Raw genomic sequence first — 21,156 nt, 5'->3', positions numbered from 1 at the left:
GCTATATATGGGAGCTATATCTAAATCTGGACCGATTTCAATAAAATTTTGCACACTTGGCTACACTACTAACTGTTCCTAGTGCAAAATTTCAACCAAATTGGGGTAAAACTCTGGCTTCTGGGACCGTATTAGTCCATATCGGGCGGAAGATATATACGGGAGCTATATCTAAATCGGAACCGATTTCAATAAAATTTGGCACACTTGACTATAGTACTAATTGTTCTTCTTGTGCAAAATTTTAAGCAAATTAGGGTATAACTCCGGCTTCTGGGGCCATATAAGTCCATATCGGGCGAAATATATATATATATATATATATATATATATATATATATATATATATATATATATATATATATATATATATATATATATATATATATATATATATATATATATATATATATATATATATATATATATATATATATATATATATATATATATATATGGGAGCTATATCTAAATCTGAACCGATCCAAAATTAGTAGGGTTCTATTCTGAGCTAAAACACAAACTTGTGCCAAATTTGAAGTCGATTGGACTAAAACTGCGACCTAGACGTTGATTACAAAAATGTGTTCACGGACTGACGGACAGATGGATAGACGGACATGGCTATATCGACTCAGGAGCCCACCCTGAGCATTTTTGCCAAAGACACCATGTGTCTATCTCGTTTCTTTCTGGGTGTTGCAAACATATGCACTAACTTATAATACCCTGTTCCACAGTGTGGCGCAGGGTATAAATATTATTTTGCAAAATTTTATTTGACAACGTTTGCTATAGAAATAAATTAAATAAAATTTTGACAAATTTTTTATAGAAATAAAATTTTGACAAAATTTTCTATAGAACTTTTGACAAAATTTTCTATAGAAATAAAATTTAGTATAGAAATAAAATTTTGACAAAGTTTCCTATATAAATAAAATGTTGACCAAATTTGCTATAGAAACAAAAGTTTGATCAAATTTTCTATAGAAATGAAATTTTTACAAAATTTTCTATTTCTATAGAAATAAAATTTTGCAAAATGGGATTTTTTTATTTGGTAGCAGTTTGTTGAAATTTTCTCCAAATTGTGGTAGACTATTTTGGGTTCGAGGGGCAACCGTGATCACATTGCGCTTATTTTGTAACTGTTCGTCGTCAAATTTGGCACAAAGTAATTTTATTCCAATCTAACGTTTCAAATAAAGAACAGATGAGATTTTGCAAATTTTATGCGTTTTTTTTAAAAAAAAAGTTATCAAGCTCATAACAAATCACCCTTTAATAATATAATAATAAATTTAAAAATAATAATAAAAATAAAATTTTGACAAAATTTTTTATAGAAATACAATTTTGACAATATTTTTTATAGAAATAAAATTTTGACAACATTTACTATAGAAATAAAATTTTGATAACATTTTCTATAGAAATAAAATTTTAACAAAATTTTCTATAGAAATAAAATTTTAACAAAATTTTCTATAGAAATAAAATTTTGACAAAATTTTCTATAGAAATAAAATTTTGACAAAATTTTCTATAGAAATAAAATTTTGACAAAATTTTCTATAGAAATAAAATTTTGACAACATTTTCTATAGAAATAACATTTTGACAACATTTTGTACAGAAATAAAATTTTGACAAAATTTTCTACAGAAATAAAATTTTGACAACATTTTCTATAGAAATAAAATTTTGACAAAATCTTCTATAGAAATAAAATTTTGACAAAATTTTCTATAGAAATAAAATTTTGACAACATTTTCTATAGAAATAAAATTTTGACAAAATTTTCTATAGAAATAAAATTTTGACAAAATTTTCTATAAAAATAAAATTTTGACAAAATTTTCTATACATACAAAATTTTGACAAAATTTTCTATACATACAAAATTTTGACAAAATTTTCTATAGAAATAAAATTTTGACAAAATTTTCTACAGAAATAAAATATTGACAACATTTTCTATAGAAAAAAAATTTTGACAAAATTTTCTATAGAAATAAAATTTTGACAAAATTTTCTATAGAAATAAAATTTTGACAACATTTTCTATAGAAATAACATTTTGACAACATTTTGTACAGAAATAAAATTTTGACAAAATTTTCTATAGAAATAAAATTTTGACAACATTTTCTATAGAAATAAAATTTTGACAAAATCTTCTATAGAAATAAAATTTTGACAAAATTTTCTATAGAAATAAAATTTTGAAAAAAATTTTCTATAGAAATAAAATTTTGACAAAATTTTCTATAGAAATAAAATTTTGAAAAAAATTTTCTATAGAAATAAAATTTTGACAACATTTTCTATAGAAATAAAATTTTGACTAAATTTTCTGTAGAAATAAAATTTTGACAAAATTTTCTATAAAAATAAAATTTTGACAAAATTTTCTATACATACAAAATTTGGCAAAATTTTCTATACATACAAAATTTTGACAAAATTTTCTATAGAAATAAAATTTTGACAATTTTTCTATAGAAATAAAATTTTGACAAAATTTTCTATAGAAATAAAATTTTGACAAAATTTTCTATAAAAATAAAATTTTGACAAAATTTTCTATACATACAAAATTTTGACAAAATTTTCTATAGAAACAAAATTTTGACAAAATTTTCTATAGAAATAAAATTTTGACAACATTTTCTATAGAAATAAAATTTTGACAAAATTTTCTATAGAAATAAAATTTTGACAAAATTTTCTATAGAAATAAAATTTTGACAACATTTTCTAGCGAAATAAAATTTTGACAAAATTTTCTATAGAAATAAAATTTTGACAAAATTTTCTATAGAAATAAAATTTTGACAAAATTTCTATAGAAATAAAATGTTTACAAAATTTTCTATACAAATAAAATTTTGACAAAATATTTATAGAAATAAAATTTTGACAAAATTTTCTATGAAAATTAAATTGTGACAAAATTTTCTATGAAAATTAAATTTTGACAAAATTTTCTATAGAAATTAAATTTTGACAAAATTTGGAAAACTATTTCAATAAATTCACTATTTTAAAAAGTTTTAATTGTGTTACTTCTACAAAAACGGATAATATTTTTATTTGATAAATTTTTGGTAAAAGTTTCTTATAATTTTGGTAGATTATTTTTGCACGAGTGGCAACCCTGGTTGCTGTAGACAGCAAATGCTGGTGGGTATTCACGAATCATTGGTTAATAATTGTTCCATTACCCGCACTATTTGAGTGTGATTGAAAATTATGGCTTGCAACAGAGATACTATTGTGCTACCTTAGTTGTCACTTTTTCAATCTATGGTACTTTTGTTTCCCCATTTTTATTTTTTTGCTACCTTTTTGTCATCATGTGCCACCTTTTAATTACACTCAATTATGCTCTTGTATTTTTTTATTTTGATCCCACATACCATTGATGTATGGAATCGTGAAAATAACATACTGCACCACAGGGTGGCTCATACAAAATGCAACATAACTTTGTCTTTTTTTTTATTTTTTAAATTTTATTAACCAAAAGCAAAAAATCGGTAAAACATCAAATTTTAGAATCAGTTTTGATTTGTTTGAATTGGCTAAATTTGAACCGACTTATGGTCCTCACATGGCCGACAAATGCGTTATATGCTGCACAAAAGTGGCTCTGTGGTATTTTAGTCCATTTTCGGCGAAGCGCCCTCTTGATATCAACGCCACTTTGGTATTTTTTGTATAAGTCTAAATGTAAAGAGTCAATGTCAAGATAATTTTTACTAAACATGTGTACATTCTATTTCTCTTTCCAGATTGTTATTCTTATGAAGAAGCCGATGCTTGCAGTGCTATCAATGGCACATTTTATCGAAGGAATTGCTACAACTCTACCTATGTTGATGAGCATAATATATCACAATTGGCTTTGATGTACAAGAAAACACCAGCTGCTGAATATTTCGAGTAAGAAATATTTTAACGTTTGAAAGAAGAAATTTCAAAAAAAAAAAAATATATATATTTTATATTCTTCTACTCCTATCAACAGCCACCATGTCTTGGGCTTATCTTCAGGCATAGACGAAATAGGTTCCATACGATTATCTTTGGCTGGTTGCTTGTTTATAGCTTGGACCATTGTGTTTTTGTGCCTCTGCAAAGGTGTACAATCATCGGGGAAGGTGGTATATTTTACTGCTCTTTTTCCTTATGTAGTATTGGTGATATTGTTTGTCAGAGGTGTAACCTTGCCTGGAGCCGAAGAAGGTATTTTATACTATATTACACCGGATTTTAATAAATTGATTAATCCAAAGGTATGTATAAAAATCTGTTAGTCATTATGTTGTTTATAAATCAGTTTTGTTTTCGCAGGTTTGGGGCGATGCAGCTGTACAAATCTTCTTTGCTCTTAGTCCTGCATGGGGTGGATTAATTACCCTATCTTCCTACAATAAATTTACTAATGATTGTTACAAGTAAGTAATCATTCTTTTGGCAAAGAAAAAAAATTTATTTATTTCTATAGAAAAGTTTCTCAAAATTTTTTTTCTATGGACAATTTTGTCAAAATTTTATTTCAATGGAAAATTTTGCCAAATTTTATTTCTATTGAAGATTTTGTCAAAATTTAATTTCTATAGATAATTTGTCAACATTTTCTTTTTATAGCAAATTTTCTCTAAATTTTATTTCTATAGAAAATTTTCCCAAAATTTTATTTCTATAGAAAATTATCCCAAAAATTAATTTCTATAGAAAATATTGTCAAAAATTTTGTTTCTATAGAAAATATTGTCAAAATTTTGTTTCTATAGAAAATTGTGCTAAAATTTCATTTCCATAGAAATTTTTCTTTAAATTTTATTTCTATAGAAAATTTCCTTAAACCTTATTTCGTTAGAAAATTTTTTCAAAACTTTAGTTCTATTGAAAATGTTGTCAAAATGTTGTTTCTATAGAAAATTTTGTTAACATTTTATTTCGATAGAAAACTTTATTTATATATTTTATTTGTCAAAATTTTATTTCTATACAGAATTTTTTCAAATTTTTATTTCTATAGAAAATTTGTTAAAATTTTATTTCTTTAGAAAATTTTGCTTCTATAGAAACTTTTGTTAAAATTTTCCAAAATGTTAATGTCTATAGAAAAGTTTCTCAAAATTTCTATTAAAAATGTTCTTAAAATTTTATTTCTACCGAATATTTTCTTAAAATTGTATTTCTACAGAAAATTTTCTCAAAATTTTATTTCTATAGAAAATTTTCTCAGAATTTTATTTTTAAAGAAAACTGTTCTCAAAGTATTATATCTATAGAAAATTTTCCCAAAATTTTATTTCTATAGAAAATTTTCTCAATTTCTTAATTCTATCGAAAATTTTCTTAAAATTGTATTTCTATCGAAAACTTTATTTATATATTTTATTTGTCAAAATTTTATTATATAGAAAATTTTCTAACATTTGTATTTCTGTAGAATATTTTGTTAAGATTTTATTTCCATAGAAATTTTCTCAAAATTTTCCAGAATTTTAATTTCTATAGAAATTTTCTCAAAATTTAATTTCTATAGAAAATTGTTTAAAAATTTTATTCCTATAGAAAATTTTCTCAAAATTTTACTTCTATAGAAAATTTTCTCTAGAATTTATTTCTATAGAAAATTTTCTAAAAATGCTATTTCTATAGAAAATTTAATCGAAATTTTATTTCTATAGAAAATTTTGTCAAGATTTTATTTCTGTAGAAGATTTTGTCAAAATTTTATTTCCATAAAAAGTTTTATTAAAAATTTATTTTTATTGACAATGTTTTCAAAATTTTATTTCTCTAGAAAATTTTCTAACAATTTTATTTCTATAGAAAATGTTCCCAAAATTTTATTTCCATTGAAAATTTTCTCAAAATTTGATTTCTGTAGAAAATTTTGTCAAAATTTTATTTCTATAGAAAATTTTTCCAAATTTTTATTTCCATAGAAATATTCTCAAAATTTTAATTTCTTGAGAAAATTTAGTCAAAATTTTATTTCTTTAGAAAATTTTTTCAATTTTTTTCTATAGAAAATTTGATCAAAGTTTTATTCCTACAGAAAATGTCAAAAGTTTGAAAAAGAAAATTTTGTCAAAATTTTGAAAGAAAATTTTTTCTTCTTTCTAGCGAAATTTTTGTCAAAATTGTATTTCTAGCGAAATTTTTGTCAAAATTTTATTTCTATAGAAAATTTTTTCTAGAGTTTATTTCTATAGAAAATTTTTAAAAAATTTTATTTCTATAGAAAATTTTCGCAATTTTTTTCTATAGAAAATGTGCTCAAAATTTTATTTCTACAGAAAATTTTGTCAAAATTTTGTTTCTATAGAAAATTTTCTCAATTTCTTATTTCTAGCGAAAATTTTCTCAAGATTGGATAGAAAATTGTATATATATAGAAAATTTTGTCAAAATTTGTTTTTTATAGAAAATTTTCTCAAAATGTTATTTCTATAAAAAAAATTTTTCAAAGTTTTATTTTTTGGAAAATTTTCTCATTTCCTTATTTCTAGCTAAAATTTTCTCAAGATTAGATAGAAAGATAGAAAATTTTGTCAAAATGTTATTTCTATAGAAAATTTTTATTTCTGTAGAAAATTTTGTCTACATTTTATTCCTATAGAATTTTTTAAACATTTTATATCTATAAAAAAATGCGCAAAATTTTATTTCTATAGAAAAGTTTCTCAATTTCTTATTTCTAGCGAATTTTGTCAAAGTTTTGCTTCTATTGAAAATTTTCTCAAAATGTTATTTCTAAAAAAAATACTCAAAATTTTATTTCTAAAGAAAATTTTTTCAATTTCTTATATGTAGCGAAACTTTTCTCAAGATTAGATAGAAAGATAGAAAATTCTATTTATATAGAACATTTTGTCAAAATTTAATTCCTATAGAAAAATTTTTTGTTTCTATAGAAAATTTCTAAAAAAATTCTCAAAATTTTATTTCTACAGAAAATTTTCTCAATTTCTTATATCTAGTGAAAATTTTCTCAAGATTAGATAGAAAGGTAGAAAATTTTATTTGTATAGAAAATTTTGTCAAAATTTAATTCCTATAGAATTTTTTTTATTTCTATAGAAAATGTTGTCAAAATTTTATTTCCATAGAAAATTTTCTTAAAATGGTCTTTCTATAAAAAAAATTTCTCAAATTTCATTTCTATAGAAAATTTTCTTAAACTTTATTTCATTAGAAAATTTTTTCAAAATTTAATTTCTATACAAAATTTTTCCAAATTTTTATTTCCATAGAAATATTCTCAAAATTTTAATTTCTATAGAAAAGTGAAGTGGCAAAAATTTATATCTATAGAAAATTTTCTCTAGAGTTTATTTCTATTGAAAATTTTCTAAAAGTTTTATTTCTATAGAAAAAATTCTCAAATTTTTTTCTATAAAAAATTTGCTCAAAATTTTATTTCTACAGAAAATTTTGTCTACATTTTTATTTCTGTAGCAAAATTTTGTCAAAATTTTATTTCGATAGAAAATTTTCTCAAAATGTCATTTCTATAGAAAATTTTCTCAAAATGTTATTTCTATAAAAAAATTTCTCAAAATTCTCAAATCTAGCAAAAATTTTCTCAAGATTAGATAGAAAGATAGAAAATTTTATTTATATAGAAAATTTTGTCAACATTTAATTCCTATAGATTTTTTTTTATTTCTATAGAAAATTTTGTCAAAATTTTATTTCCATAGAAAATTTTCTCAATTTCTTATTTCTAACGAAAATTTTTTGAAGATTGGATTTTGTCAAAAAAAAAAATTTGTCAAAATTTAATTCCTATAGAAAAATGTCTCAAAGTGTTATTTTTATAGAAATTTTTCTCAAAGTATTATTTTATTCTCAAAATTTTAGTTCTTTTGTTAAAATTTTATATCTATATAAAATGTTGTCAAAAGTTTATTTCTAAAGAAAATTTAGTCACAATTTTATTTCTATAGAAATTTTCTGAAAAAGATTAAATAAAAAATTTTATTTATATAGAAAATTTTATTTATACAGAAATTTTTGTCAAAATTTTATTTATACAGAAAATTTTGTCAAAATTTAATTCCTATAGAAAAATTTTTTATTTCTACAGAAAATGTTCTTAAAATTATATTTCTATAGAAATTTTTTCTCAAATTTTATTCCTAAAGGTAGTTTTAAATATTTATGTTTTATTTTATTCTATATCCATTTCATTTATCTTACAGAGATTCTCTGATTGTGGCCATTAGTAATATAGCCACCTCATTCTTTGCTGGCATGGTTATATTCTCAATAATTGGCTTTTTGGCTCATGAACTCAATATGGACGTTAAAGAAGTAATGAATGAAGGTCCTGGTTTGGCATTTGTTGTTTATCCTGAAGTTGTTACCCGTTTACCTATTTCGCCAGTGTGGGCCGTATTATTCTTTGTGATGCTTTTAACATTAGGTCTGGACTCACAGGTAGGATTTGGAGATTAATCTTTGATGTTTTGTCAATATGCATATATCTATTTTTACTTTATACTATTTTGCAGTTTGCTTTGATGGAAACCGTTACCACTGCCATTTTGGATAAATTTCCAAATTCACGACAATATAAAACATGGGTTGTGTTTTTCGTAGCCATTTTAGGTTATATTGGTGGTTTAGGTTTTACTACAAATGTAGGTTAAATATTTTGGGAAATTTCAATTTCAAGGAATTCAAGATTTTTGGGTTTATTTTCAGAGCGGCATGTATTGGCTACAGCTGATGGATACATATGCGGCCAATTGGTCTGTCTTACTTATTGCCATCACTGAGTGTATCCTTATCACGTGGATTTATGGTTCTCAGAATTTCTTAAATGATATACAGGGAATGATTGGAAAACGTTCGAAATTTTGGAATTTCTTTTGGTCAGGCATGTGGCGATTTGTTACCCCGGCCGCATTAATGGTAAGTATCAAAGAATCTATCAAACCTCGTTCGGTTGACAGAGAGTGGATTTTAACAAAACAACTTTGGCAGAAAATAGATAAGATCACAAAAAATGGTATTAAAATGGACTGAATTGCCGAAGTCCGTTTGGAATAAAAGGTTGTCACTATACTCTTAACTCACCACTGTTTCACTCACGCTTTTCCCAATCGCAACTTAAACTCAATTTTATGATTAAAGCATTGCTCATGATTTTAATTCTCGGAAATTGTTTATATTTTTTTTGCAGTTTATTTTAATTTTCAATTTAGTTGAGCATCAACCCGTTACATACGCCGATTACGTATATCCCCTTTGGGCTGATGCCATAGGTTGGGTAATTGGTTTGGTACCAGCATCTGCAGTGATTCTAATAGCAATCATGCAAATCTGTAATGGTCCTGAACATTTGGGTATCAAAGACAGAATTTTATTCTTGCTAAAACCCACAGAAGAGTGGGGTCCAGCGGGCAGGCCATGCCTATATCCAGATCGTTATCAAAATGAAAATACCGCAGCTTTAATGGAGGGAGGAATAATTGAGGCCCTACCATTCGAAGATAATGGTACAACCTTTGGAACTGGTAGTAATCGAGGTGATGGTGGTGGTGAGGGTAATGGCGGAGGCATTGGTACTGACAATCAAAAAGATGCGATGCAACTCTGAGAGCGAGTAATGTCATCCACATCTACTTTTGCCCCAAAATCAAATGCTGATGCCTCCGCCGTAACTCTGACCAGTACAGCAACTACAAATGTAAATGGAAAAGGAGATTCAAAGGCCCCAGCTAATGGAAATGTAAGTATTGACAAGGCATAAAAAAACTTTATCGCATGCTTTGAATTTATCTTCAATTTTACAGAAATTGGATACCACACCCATGGTGGTCATAAAAACTCCCAGTTCTTCGATATGTCAACCCGGACCCAGTATATTGAAAACATCAACTAGTAAACTGTTAGATAGCGGTAAACCTCCACCTGAAATTAGTCCCAGCAAACAACCTTTGCTACAGGCAGAACTTAGAGCCAACGATAGCGTGGTATCTTTCATTAATGAAAATACAACTCCTTTGGCCACTGAATCGATTAACGATAAGGTGACCAAAATAACTGCCACTATAGTTTTGCCCACCACTGTGGCAAGTACCATAACAACACAATCTAAAATCCTTATACCAACAACGACAACATCGGCCAAATTGGTAGTAGCGGGAACAGCAGAAAGTGGCCGTGAGCTTAGAAAATTAACCACATTTGCTACGACAATTGCCAAACCTACGCTAACCGATGTAGTTAGCATTAAACTTACAACGGTGGCAAACACTACGGCAATGACTACAAATGTGGTGAGTGGTGAAGTTACACCAATGTCATCACCAGCAATGGCGTCAACATCAAAATCTGTGGGTAAGTTAACCTCTAGCACTGCCCCTGCAAAACCTTTGGTTAGCCCACCGACAACTATGACAAAAGCTACAATAGTAAAAGCGGAACCTGGTGGACGAAATAAAATTCAAACACAAGTTATGTCAACGGCCGAATTGAGCCTTACAACGGCGACAAAATCGTCAGTTTTATCCAGTAATTTAGCAAAGCCGGAGACAATATCATCGTCGAAGTCAAATGATCAATCTATTAAAAGTGCTGCCACTAAGCCTACTACCACATCTACATCTACAAAACCTTCAACGGCTGCAAATATCAATGTAGTGTCGAACAGCAACAATAACAAACAACCAATAAGTGCTTCAACTACAGCGCCATCTATAAATAAAATGGTGTCCAACCAGAACACCAATGCAGGTGCTACACCAGTTCCAGTTAAGAGCTTAACCACATGTGTGCCCAGTACAACAACATCCGTAGATGGAGCAAAAGTAGCTGGATCCGTTGTATCAACGGCCATTAAACCTACCAGTTTAGCAGGCCCAACAACGGGAACAAACGTCGCTGGAACCGTTTCATCAGCGCTAGTTAGACCCAATACTTTAACAGGTTCACTATCCAGTGCAACATCTATAGCAAGCTCTAGTACAGCTTCCACGTCTAAAGCGAAGGCTCAAACATCCACTTCATTATCAACTGCAATGCGGTCTTCGGCAAATGTAACGACTACAGCATCATTGCCACCAGGAACAAATACAGTTTCAATATCAAAAGCCTCCGTAACAAAACCAGAACAGTCCATGAAAACATCATCTGCCACATCATCAACTACCAATTCTGGCATTGCCCAGACCACGCTAACAACATCAAATAGTAAAGCAATTTCTGCAGCTACATCTACCAAATCACAGGCAATGGCAACGCAACAAAGCGACATCAATACATCGACTTCTGCAACGCCTTTGTCGGCCACAACTTCAACTTCGATCAAAGCAACATTGGCACAGGCCACACCCACCAATACATTCTCGTCAACATCGGCGACCACTACTAAACCTGCACCCACAAAGATTGCAAAAACTTCGGTTGTAACCACCAACGATAAACCCATCGCTACAACTACAATACAAAAACCCACGACATTTTCGACAACGTTAACTAAAGTTACAACCACCATTGGGACAGCAACAACGGCCACAAGTGGTAAAGGTCTTACTACAAACCCTGCCACGACAACAACTACAACTACAAAACCAGTAGCTGCAACTGTAGCTGCAACCGCACCACCTTTGAGTTCAGGAGCAAAATTACAACCAGAAGCTAAAAAAGGTACTACAAATACTGCAACCCCAACCACAATAAAACAGACAGTGTCATCACAGACAACAGCTAAATCAACATCATCAAAAACTACAAAGTAGTTGTATACGAACTTTTCTAAGTAGTCGCCTTGCATACGAACTTCCATTATACACAAAAAAAAAATCTGCTTCAATCACAAAATTAATTGATCCAATTAACATTTTAATTGAAATGTCTTCAATCACAGAAATGATAGTATCAATTAAAAAATTAATTGACAAATAATTAAAAAATTAATTGACAATCAATTAAAAAATTAATTGATACTATTAATTTGTGTTATTGATTTTTGTTTCAATTAAAAAAAAATATTGAATCAATTAAATTTTTAATTGAATATTTTTTTAATTGGAAAATTTTTCGTGAAATTTTTTTCTGTGTAGTCATTTGAGTGAAAATTAAGTGGATGAACACAATCATAGCGGTAGACGAACATTTGTTATGTGTATTTATTTATGGGAAGCACTAATATCCATAGTCACCTGTCAACTCTTAGAGTGTCTTTATGTTGTAGGTCATTTCAATTCTTATCAAATGGGCTATATTTTTCAAAAATATATTGAGCAATTTCTGTAATTACCCAGTGAAAAACGAGTTTCCAAATACAGTGTTGCCAACTCCCCAAGGCCAAAAAGCACCAAAAATATATCATAAATTCTAACATACCACCTTCCACCACAAAATCGAAAATTAAACGCTCTACTAAAAAAAAAAAAAAAAAAAAAAAAAAAAAAAAAAAAAAAAAAACTTCCGAAGATGTATTATAGAACTTTTGTGAATTGAATTTTACGAAGTTAAAGTGGGTATTAAGATCGAGTTTAGCTGCTAAAATTACTATTTTTCATAATTACTTTTCTTTAATAATTCATTTTAAGGAATACAAACTTTGTGAAAATTTGCTTTTGGCTATTCCCCATCAAGTTCTAATAAAATTTGGAGCAAATATGCATAATTTTACGCCTTTTTTACTGATATAGTTTTCACATTAGCGGCAAAACTCGAACTTAGTACCCATTATGAACCGCTATTCAAGTATACACTTTGATCAGTTTTAATGCTTTCGTCCAATTCATTTTGATCAGTGATGTTTTTCAACTTTCAAAATATTAATACATGGAAGGAGTCTATTGCTTATTTCAGTTGTGCGTGCTTTTGTGAATTTAATACAAACGTTTTTAATGACATCTTTACCAAATTCAAAAATTCGACACTCATCGCTCGACTTTCCTACAGAATACCCTAAATAACAATATTAATTAAAAAACAAGTATATACGGCCGTAAGTTCGGCCAGGCCGAATCTTATGTACCCTCCACCATGGATTGCGTAGGAACTTCTACTAAAGGCTGTCATCCACAATCGAATTACTTGGGTTGCGATAACACTTGCCGATGGCAAGGTATCGTAAAACTTTTTAACACTGTCTTCTAAATTGTAAGTTAGCCCATACGGGGTATATATTAAACAAAAAAAGGCCGATTAAATACGTATATAATCTAGTTTGACAAAATTTTCTATAGAAATAAAATTTTGACAAAATTTTCTATAGAAATGAAACCTTGACAAAATTTTCTATAGAAATAAAATTTTGACAAAATTTTCTATAGAAATAAAAATTTGACAAAATTTTCTATAGAAATAAAAACTTGACAAAATTTTCTATAGAAATAAAATATTGACAAAATTTTCTATGGAAGTAAAATGTTGACAAAATTTTCTATAGCAATACAATTTTGACAAAATTTTCTATAGAAATAAAATGTTGACAAAATTTTGTATAGAAATAAAATTTTGACAAAATTTTGTATAGAAATAAAATGTTGACAAAATTTTCTACAGAAATAAATTTGTTATAAAATTTTCTATAGAAATAAAATTTTGACAAACATTTCTATAGAAATAAACTTTTGACAAAACTTTCTATAGAAATGAAATTTTAACAAAACTTTCTATATTAATAAAATTTGACAAAATTTTCTATGGAAATAAAGTTTTGGTAGATTACAAAATTTTCTATAGAAATAAAATTTTGACAAAATTTTCTATGGAAATAAAATTTTGACAAACATTTGTATAGAAATAAACTTTTGACAAAACTTTCTATAGAAATGAAATTTTGACAAAACTTTCTATAGTAATAAAATTTGACAAAATTTTCTATGGAAATAAAGTTTTGGTAGATTATTTTTGGCGATATGGACCAATTTTGTGTAATAAGTCATCGGCTATATATAACTAAAGACCGATATGGACCAATTTTTACATGGCTGCTAGAGGCCATATATTGACAAAATGTACCAAATTTCAACCGTATCGGATGACTTTTGCTCCTCCAAGAGGTTCCGGACGTCAAATCTGGGGACGGTTTATATGGGAACTATATATAATTATGGACCGATATGGACCAATTTTTGCATGGTTGTTAGAGACCATATACTAACACCATGTACCAAATTTCAACTGGATCGGATGAATTTTGCTCTTCCAAGAGGCTCCGGAGGTCAAATCTGGGGATCGGTTTATATGGGGGCTATATATAATTATGGACAGATATGGACCAATTTTTGCATGGTTATTAGAGGCCGTAAACTAACATCAGGTACCAAATTTCAACCGGATCGGATGAATTTTGCCCCTCCAAGAGGCTCCGGAGGTCAAATCTGGGGATCGGTTTATATGGGGGCTATATATAATTATGGACCGATATGGACCAATTTTTGCATGGTTGTTAAAAACTGTATACTAAGACCACGTACTAAATTTCAACCGGATCGGATGAATTTTGCTCCTCCAAGAGGCTCCGGTGGTCAAATCTGGGGATCGGTTTATATGGGAGCTATATATAATTATGGACCGATATGGACCAATTTTTGCATGGTTGTTAGAGACCATATACTAACATCAGGTACCAAATTTCAACCGGATCGGATGAATTTTGCCCCTCCAAAAGTCTCCGGAGGTCAAATCTGGGGATCGGTTTATATGGGGGCTATATATAATTATGGACCGATATGGACCAATTTTTGCACGGTTGTTAGAGACCATATACTAACATCAGGTACCAAATTTCAATCGGATCGGATGAATTTTGCCCCTCCAAGAGGCTCCGGAGGTCAAATCTGGGGATCGGTTTATATGGGGGCTATATATAATTATGGACCGATATGGACCAATTTTTGCATGGTTGTTAGAGACCGTATACTAAGACCACGTACCAAATTTCAACCGGATCGGATGAATTTTGCTGCTCCGGGAGGCTCCCCAAGCCAAATTTGGGGATCGGTTTATATGGGGGCTATACGTAAACGTGGTCCGATATGGCCCATTTTCAATACAATCCGACCTACATCAATAACAACTACTTGTGCCAAGTTTCAAGTCGATAGCTTGTTTCGTTCGGAAGTTAGCGTGAGACGGACAGACGGACGGACATGCTTAGATCGACTCAGAATTTCACCACGACCCAGAATATATATACTTTATGGGGTCTTAGAGCAATATTTCGATGTGTTACAAACGGAATGACAAAGTTAATATACCCCCATCCTATGGTGGAGGGTATAATAATCAATACCAACTTCATAACAATCAAATTCTATATTTGGCAATAAATTTGAGTTTTTTTCGGCTCTTGAAAGTCTAATCAAAATTTTTGTATCAATTAAACTTAATACTGTTCAAAATAAAAAAAGCACCAAAAGCACTAAATGAAAATGCCAAAAAGCACCAAGTTGGTGCTTTTTTTGAAAAGGCACCAAAAAGGCAATTTGGTGCTTTTTAGAAATCAAAAAGCACTAAATTTGGTGCTAAAAGCACCAAATTGGCAACACTGTCCAAATACATATGGCCAACTTATACCTGGAAGTAGAACAAATTTGATTATATCCAATTAATTTTATATGGGCTTGTCATATGGATGAAGTATTCCATTTTCGCATCAGAAGTCATCCATTGGAATATCATTTCAATAAAGACATTTAAGAAACTGAAATCCCATATGTCATCATATTTTAATTAGTATCACATATCTTACAATTTAATTTTTTCTTATATCTTATTTTTGAAATTTGAAAAATGTTTGGCTCGGACCGCCAATTGAGTCTCAGAATAATATAACGAAGCCTTGGACAAATCAAAAACAGCAAATTCATAGTTAAAGCTATCAATACAAAGCCTCGATAAATGAGTTTTTGTCCCTCCTAAAATTCTGATAAATGAGGGAAAAAGATAAAGTTCTCCCACCGTTCCTCAAACGCCTTAACGAATTCGCTGGGTGACCAAAAACTTTGATTACCCAATACGCCGTTCAGACCATAAGTTTATCCGGACGGTGAACAAAAATATTGATTACCCAATACGCTGTTCAGACCATAAGTTTATCCGGACGGAATGTCTGTGTTTGTAAACAATCATCCAATGTGGCCAAACGCTAAGAAGAATTGTAGGCGATAACTAAATAATCGATAAGTGTGTTAGCTGAAGTATCGATTATGCCGTCGAACATAACTTATGGTGTGGCCAACATATGGGATATGTCTCGAAATGTTGGACACGGGCTTTATCGTCCGGATAAACGTATAGTCTGAACGGCGCATAAGCCTAATTGTCTTGGAATTTGATATATTCGTAACTTTCGATTTTATGTAAAAGTCAGTGTTCTCTGCAATTGTCTTTAGTCATAAACAAAACAATCCTCTTTGGGCCGTCATATTAAGTCTCCTCGAGCCTTTCCTTATATTTAGGTTGAGGACCATTCGGGAATGATGGCGTCGTGAAGTTTATAAGCGACCATTAATAATTTCCCACTTCCCGAACCTGTGGAGAAATCTCCAATCCATTGGCTGACTAGATAGATACCAGTCACAAAAAACACAAAATACAGCATTCCTGCAACTTGAAGTACCCGCGACCTTAGCTGGACCCATACTAGGTTTCACTAGCCCTGAACCAGAAACTTTAGTAGAACACATCTTTGGAGACGACTTTTTGGAAGACCCCAACCGTTTCGTCCCAGAAACAGGGTACCTAATAACTGCTAACAAATCAGGATAGTTTTACCGGTTCTACCGGTTCTATTTTCCAAAAAAATACCATCTACCGGGTTTAAAACAAGGCCAGTGGTTTTAAATCGAGAAAAACATTAAAAAATATCGGGTTTTTATAACTCTATATAAGATACAGCCATTGTTCCTATTTTAACCCATAGGGAGCCACCGTGGTGCAATGGTTAGCATGCCCGCCTTGCATACACAAGGTCGTGGGTTCGATTCCTGCTTCGACCGAACACCAAAAAGTTTTTCAGCGGTGGATTATCCCACCTCAGAAATGCTGGCGACATTTCTGAGGGTTTCAAAGCTTCTCTAAGTGGTTTCACTGCAATGTGGAACACCGTTTGGACTCGGCTATAAAATCATTGAGCTTATCATTGAGCTTAACATGGAATCGGTCAGCACTCAGTGATAAGAGAGAAGTTCACCAATCACTCGAAGTTCACTAAGTGGTTTCACTGCAATGTGGAACGCCGTTCGGACTCGGCTATAAAAAGGAGGTCCCTTGTCATTGTGCTTAACATAAGATCGGGCGGCACTCAGTGATAAGAGAGAAGTTCACCAATGTGGTATCACAATGGACTAAGGGAGCCTGATACATCGGGCTGCCACCTAACCTAACCTAACCCATAGTAAATACAGGACAACACTACAATACCCAGCAAACAAATTTGAACGTTTTTAAATACCCACCACCATGAATCAAATATAATAGTTTACTTTGAAAGCTCTTCGTCGTAGCGGGTTACTTGATAATATATAGCATTTTAGGGGGTTTGATGACAAATCTTCTCCTAAGCAAATCAGTTCGCTTCCCGAAGATAAATTTAAAGATTCTACCAGATCAGATTCTGGATGTATGAGAACTAAATTTGTTTGAGTTTTAGAGAATTCATAAACATATCGTGTATATGATGAAATAACGCTTTGATTTGAAATCCATTTTCGACACACCTCTTTATGGTCCTAAAATATGTCTAGATTTCTAATTTCCGGCAAATTGGATAAAAACTGCGGATTCTAGAAGCCAAAGAAATAAAGTTGGGAGATCGGTCTATATGGGGATTATACCAAAACATGGACCGATACACCTCAATTTCGGCACACATATTTGGGGTCCCAAAATACCTCTAGATTTCCAATTTCAGGCAAATCGGGTAAAAAATACAGTTTATAGAAGCCCAATAATAAAAATCGAAAAATCGGTCTATATGGCGACTATACCAAAAAATGGACCGATACGGATCATTTTCGACACACCTCTTTATGGTCCTAAAATACCTCTAGATTTTCAATTTCAGGCAAATCGTGTAAAAAATACAGTTCTAGACGACCAAGAAGCGAAATCGGGAGGTCGGTTTATATGGGGGCTATACCAAAACATGGACCGATACTCACCAATTTTGGCACACCTCTTTATGGTCTTAAAATACCTATAGATTTCCAATTTCAGGCAAATCAGATAGTAAATACAGTTTCAAGAAGCCCAAGAAGCAAAATCGGGAGATCGGTCTATATGGCGACTATACCAAAACATGGACCGATACGGACCATTTTCAACACACCTCTTTATGGTCCTAAAATACCTCTAGATTTCCAATTTCAGGCAAATCAGATAGTAAATACAGTTTCAAGAAGCCCAAGAAGCAAAATCGGGAGATCGGTCTATATGGGGGCTATACCAAAACATGGACCGATGCGGATCATTTTCGACACACCTATTTATGGTTCTAAAATACCTCTAGATTTATACTTTCAGGCACATCGGATAGTAAATACAGTTTCTAGAAGCCCAAGAATAAAAATCGAGAGATCGGTCTATATGGCGACTATACCAAAACATGGACCGATACGGACCATTTTCAACACACCTCTTTATGGTCCTAAAATACCTCTAGATTTTCAATTTCAGGCAAATCGGGTAAAAAATACAGTTTCTAGACGCCCAAGAAGCAAAATCGGGTGATCGGTCTATATGGGGGCTATACCAAAACATGGACCGATACGGACCATTTTCGACACACCTCTTTATGGTCCCAAAATACCTCTAGATTTCCAATTTTAGACAAATCGGATAGTAAATACAGTTGACTGAAGGACCATTTTCGGCACACCTTTTTATGGTTCTCAAGTACCTCTAGATTTTCAATTTCAGGTAAATTGGATAAAAACTACGGTTTTTATAAGACCCCAAATCGGGTGGTCGGTTTATATGGGGACTATATAAAAACTTGGACCGTTATAGCCCATCTTCGAACTAGACCTGCCTGCAAACAAAAACGAATCTGTGACAAATTTCAGAACGGTAGCGCCATTATTGAAGGCTGTATCGTGATTACAACAGACAGACAGACTGACATCTTAGAATTTCTCCCTGATCAAGAATATATACTTTATATAGTCGGAAACAGAGAATGAAGCCGACCCATTTTTGTCGGCGGCGGCTGACACTAAAGTTTTACCTCTGGCGGCGGCGGCTTGACTGCTAAGCCGATATAAATTTGTCCATTCGGCGGCGCACAATCATCCATTATAAAATCAATTTGAAGTTATTCGAATGGTAATGGGATTAGTTGTACAACCAATCATACAATCAAATTTACATTTAGTTAAAATTTTCTGAGCTAAATATTTGCAAAAATGTTATAGCAGTTTGAAATTGATAGATTGTGGATGGAAGGTTAAACATTTGGCAAAAATACTACAATTATTATTATATTTTAGAAATTTTTTTAAATCGATATTTTTGATTAATTGGCGGCTTAATTTGAGAAGAGATGAGTCGACATATTCGGCGGCGGCGTCGACTGGCAAAAAATGGTCGGCGGCGAACGAAATCAGCGGCGCGACTCGGCGGCTTCATTCTCTGGTCGGAAATCGATATTTCTATGTGTTACACACGGAATGACAAACTTATTATACCCCCATCACCATTCTATGATGGTGGGTATACAAATTATGTTTTACGTTATTACATTTTGACAGCCAAACATCAATTGTTACAACACTGAAACATTTTAAAATATTAAATAATACCACCTATTTAGACATTTACATATAAGAGGTTGACATCAATGTATTCTATAAAATATTTTTAGAAAAATTTCACCCATATTTGTTTTGATCAATAAAAAGGAAATCAGAAGATTTTATAAACAAAAACTTTATACATTTTCCCTCTTATGGTGAAGGTTATATAATTAAAATTTATACTGAGAGCTTCCAGTTTGATGAGTAAATGAGAAAAAAGTTAACATTTTTGAGAATATTTTTAAATTAAATATTATTAAAGCATATAATAGACAACACTTCACATTACTGACTACCTGCCAAAGAATTTAACTTCGAGCTGTTATCTTTGATATATGGTGAATACCTATTGCAATTGGTTCTTGTTATAAATTTTCACAATTTCTAAAATTTATTCAGTGTAATGCTCCTATAATATAAATAATATAGCTACTAACCACAGTAGACAAGGAAATTAATTGATATTGAAAATTAATTGATATCTATATAGAATCCTAAGGGTACTGTCACACTATGCAAATATTTGATAAAAATAAAAAATGAATTCGTCGCCACAGTCAAACCATTTTTAGCCCATATTGAATATTTAACATCACAAGTATTTTCCAAAAACAGTATCCAGATATATCGGAAATGCTCATACAATTTGTTTAAATTGATTTTGGTTAAATATTTGCCTAATGGGTTAACCATTTTAACATTTCCTATTATCTATTGTAAATTAAACAATAAAATCATATTGTATTTATGATTTTTCAATAAAATAATACTTAAAAAAAAATATTAGGAAAACAAATAACGATAGAGAAACATCAAAAGTACCTAGAAATTATCACAAGGAAATGATTAAATATATATCCTCATGCTAATTAAACATTTAGATATATAGAAATTTACAAAAGAAAAATCTAAATAAATCCAATAAAACTTTAATGAAAGTTTTAATAAATAAAAAAAGCAAAATAATATAGTGTCAAATATTTTATAAGTAATTTTGATGAAATTAAAAAAAAATCAAATAAATGAACCTGAAAAATACCTGCTCAAATTATTAAACCACTATGTGAAATGATGCCAAATATTCACCAAAATAAAAATTTACATATAGAAAAAGAGAAATTAGAGAAAATATATTTATAAATATATATATATATATATATATATATGTTTTATATGTGTGTTTATATAGTTATAGTTAGTGAACTAGATGAATCCAAAAGAAGAAAAATTACAAAAAGAGTAGTAGTGTAACAAAACCAATGTGACATAATTTAGAAACTCTGGTTTTGTTTAGATTTTCTATGGAAGTTTATGAAAAAAAATCACACCATTTTGTAATGTGCTATTTTTATTTTA

The 21,156-nt window shown here is 30.0% G+C and overlaps 2 protein-coding genes across 2 annotated transcripts in view; both read left to right on the top strand.

Annotated features, from left to right (window-relative positions):
- The window catches only part of GlyT (Glycine transporter), a 73,077-nt gene extending 63,439 nt beyond the window's left edge, over positions 1-9,638 (top strand). Inside the window, exons 3-9 of the mRNA XM_075313085.1 lie at positions 3,802-3,952; positions 4,038-4,305; positions 4,364-4,467; positions 8,236-8,473; positions 8,548-8,676; positions 8,741-8,950; positions 9,222-9,638. Coding sequence (XP_075169200.1) covers positions 3,802-3,952; positions 4,038-4,305; positions 4,364-4,467; positions 8,236-8,473; positions 8,548-8,676; positions 8,741-8,950; positions 9,222-9,638 — 1,517 coding nt within the window. The remainder of the gene's footprint in view (positions 1-3,801; positions 3,953-4,037; positions 4,306-4,363; positions 4,468-8,235; positions 8,474-8,547; positions 8,677-8,740; positions 8,951-9,221) is intronic.
- Positions 9,511-11,892, top strand: LOC142241320 (uncharacterized). The gene is made up of 2 exons (XM_075313084.1): positions 9,511-9,770; positions 9,835-11,892. Exons 1-2 carry the CDS (start codon positions 9,648-9,650, stop codon positions 11,779-11,781), a joined length of 2,070 nt encoding a protein of 689 aa, XP_075169199.1. The 5' UTR covers positions 9,511-9,647; the 3' UTR covers positions 11,782-11,892.
- Positions 11,893-21,156: the final 9,264 nt, after the last annotated feature.

Source organism: Haematobia irritans, chromosome 5 (assembly GCF_050003625.1).
Source record: "Haematobia irritans isolate KBUSLIRL chromosome 5, ASM5000362v1, whole genome shotgun sequence".
NCBI classification, from domain to species: domain Eukaryota; kingdom Metazoa; phylum Arthropoda; class Insecta; order Diptera; family Muscidae; genus Haematobia; species Haematobia irritans.
This window is presented reverse-complemented; position numbering and strand designations above follow the sequence as displayed.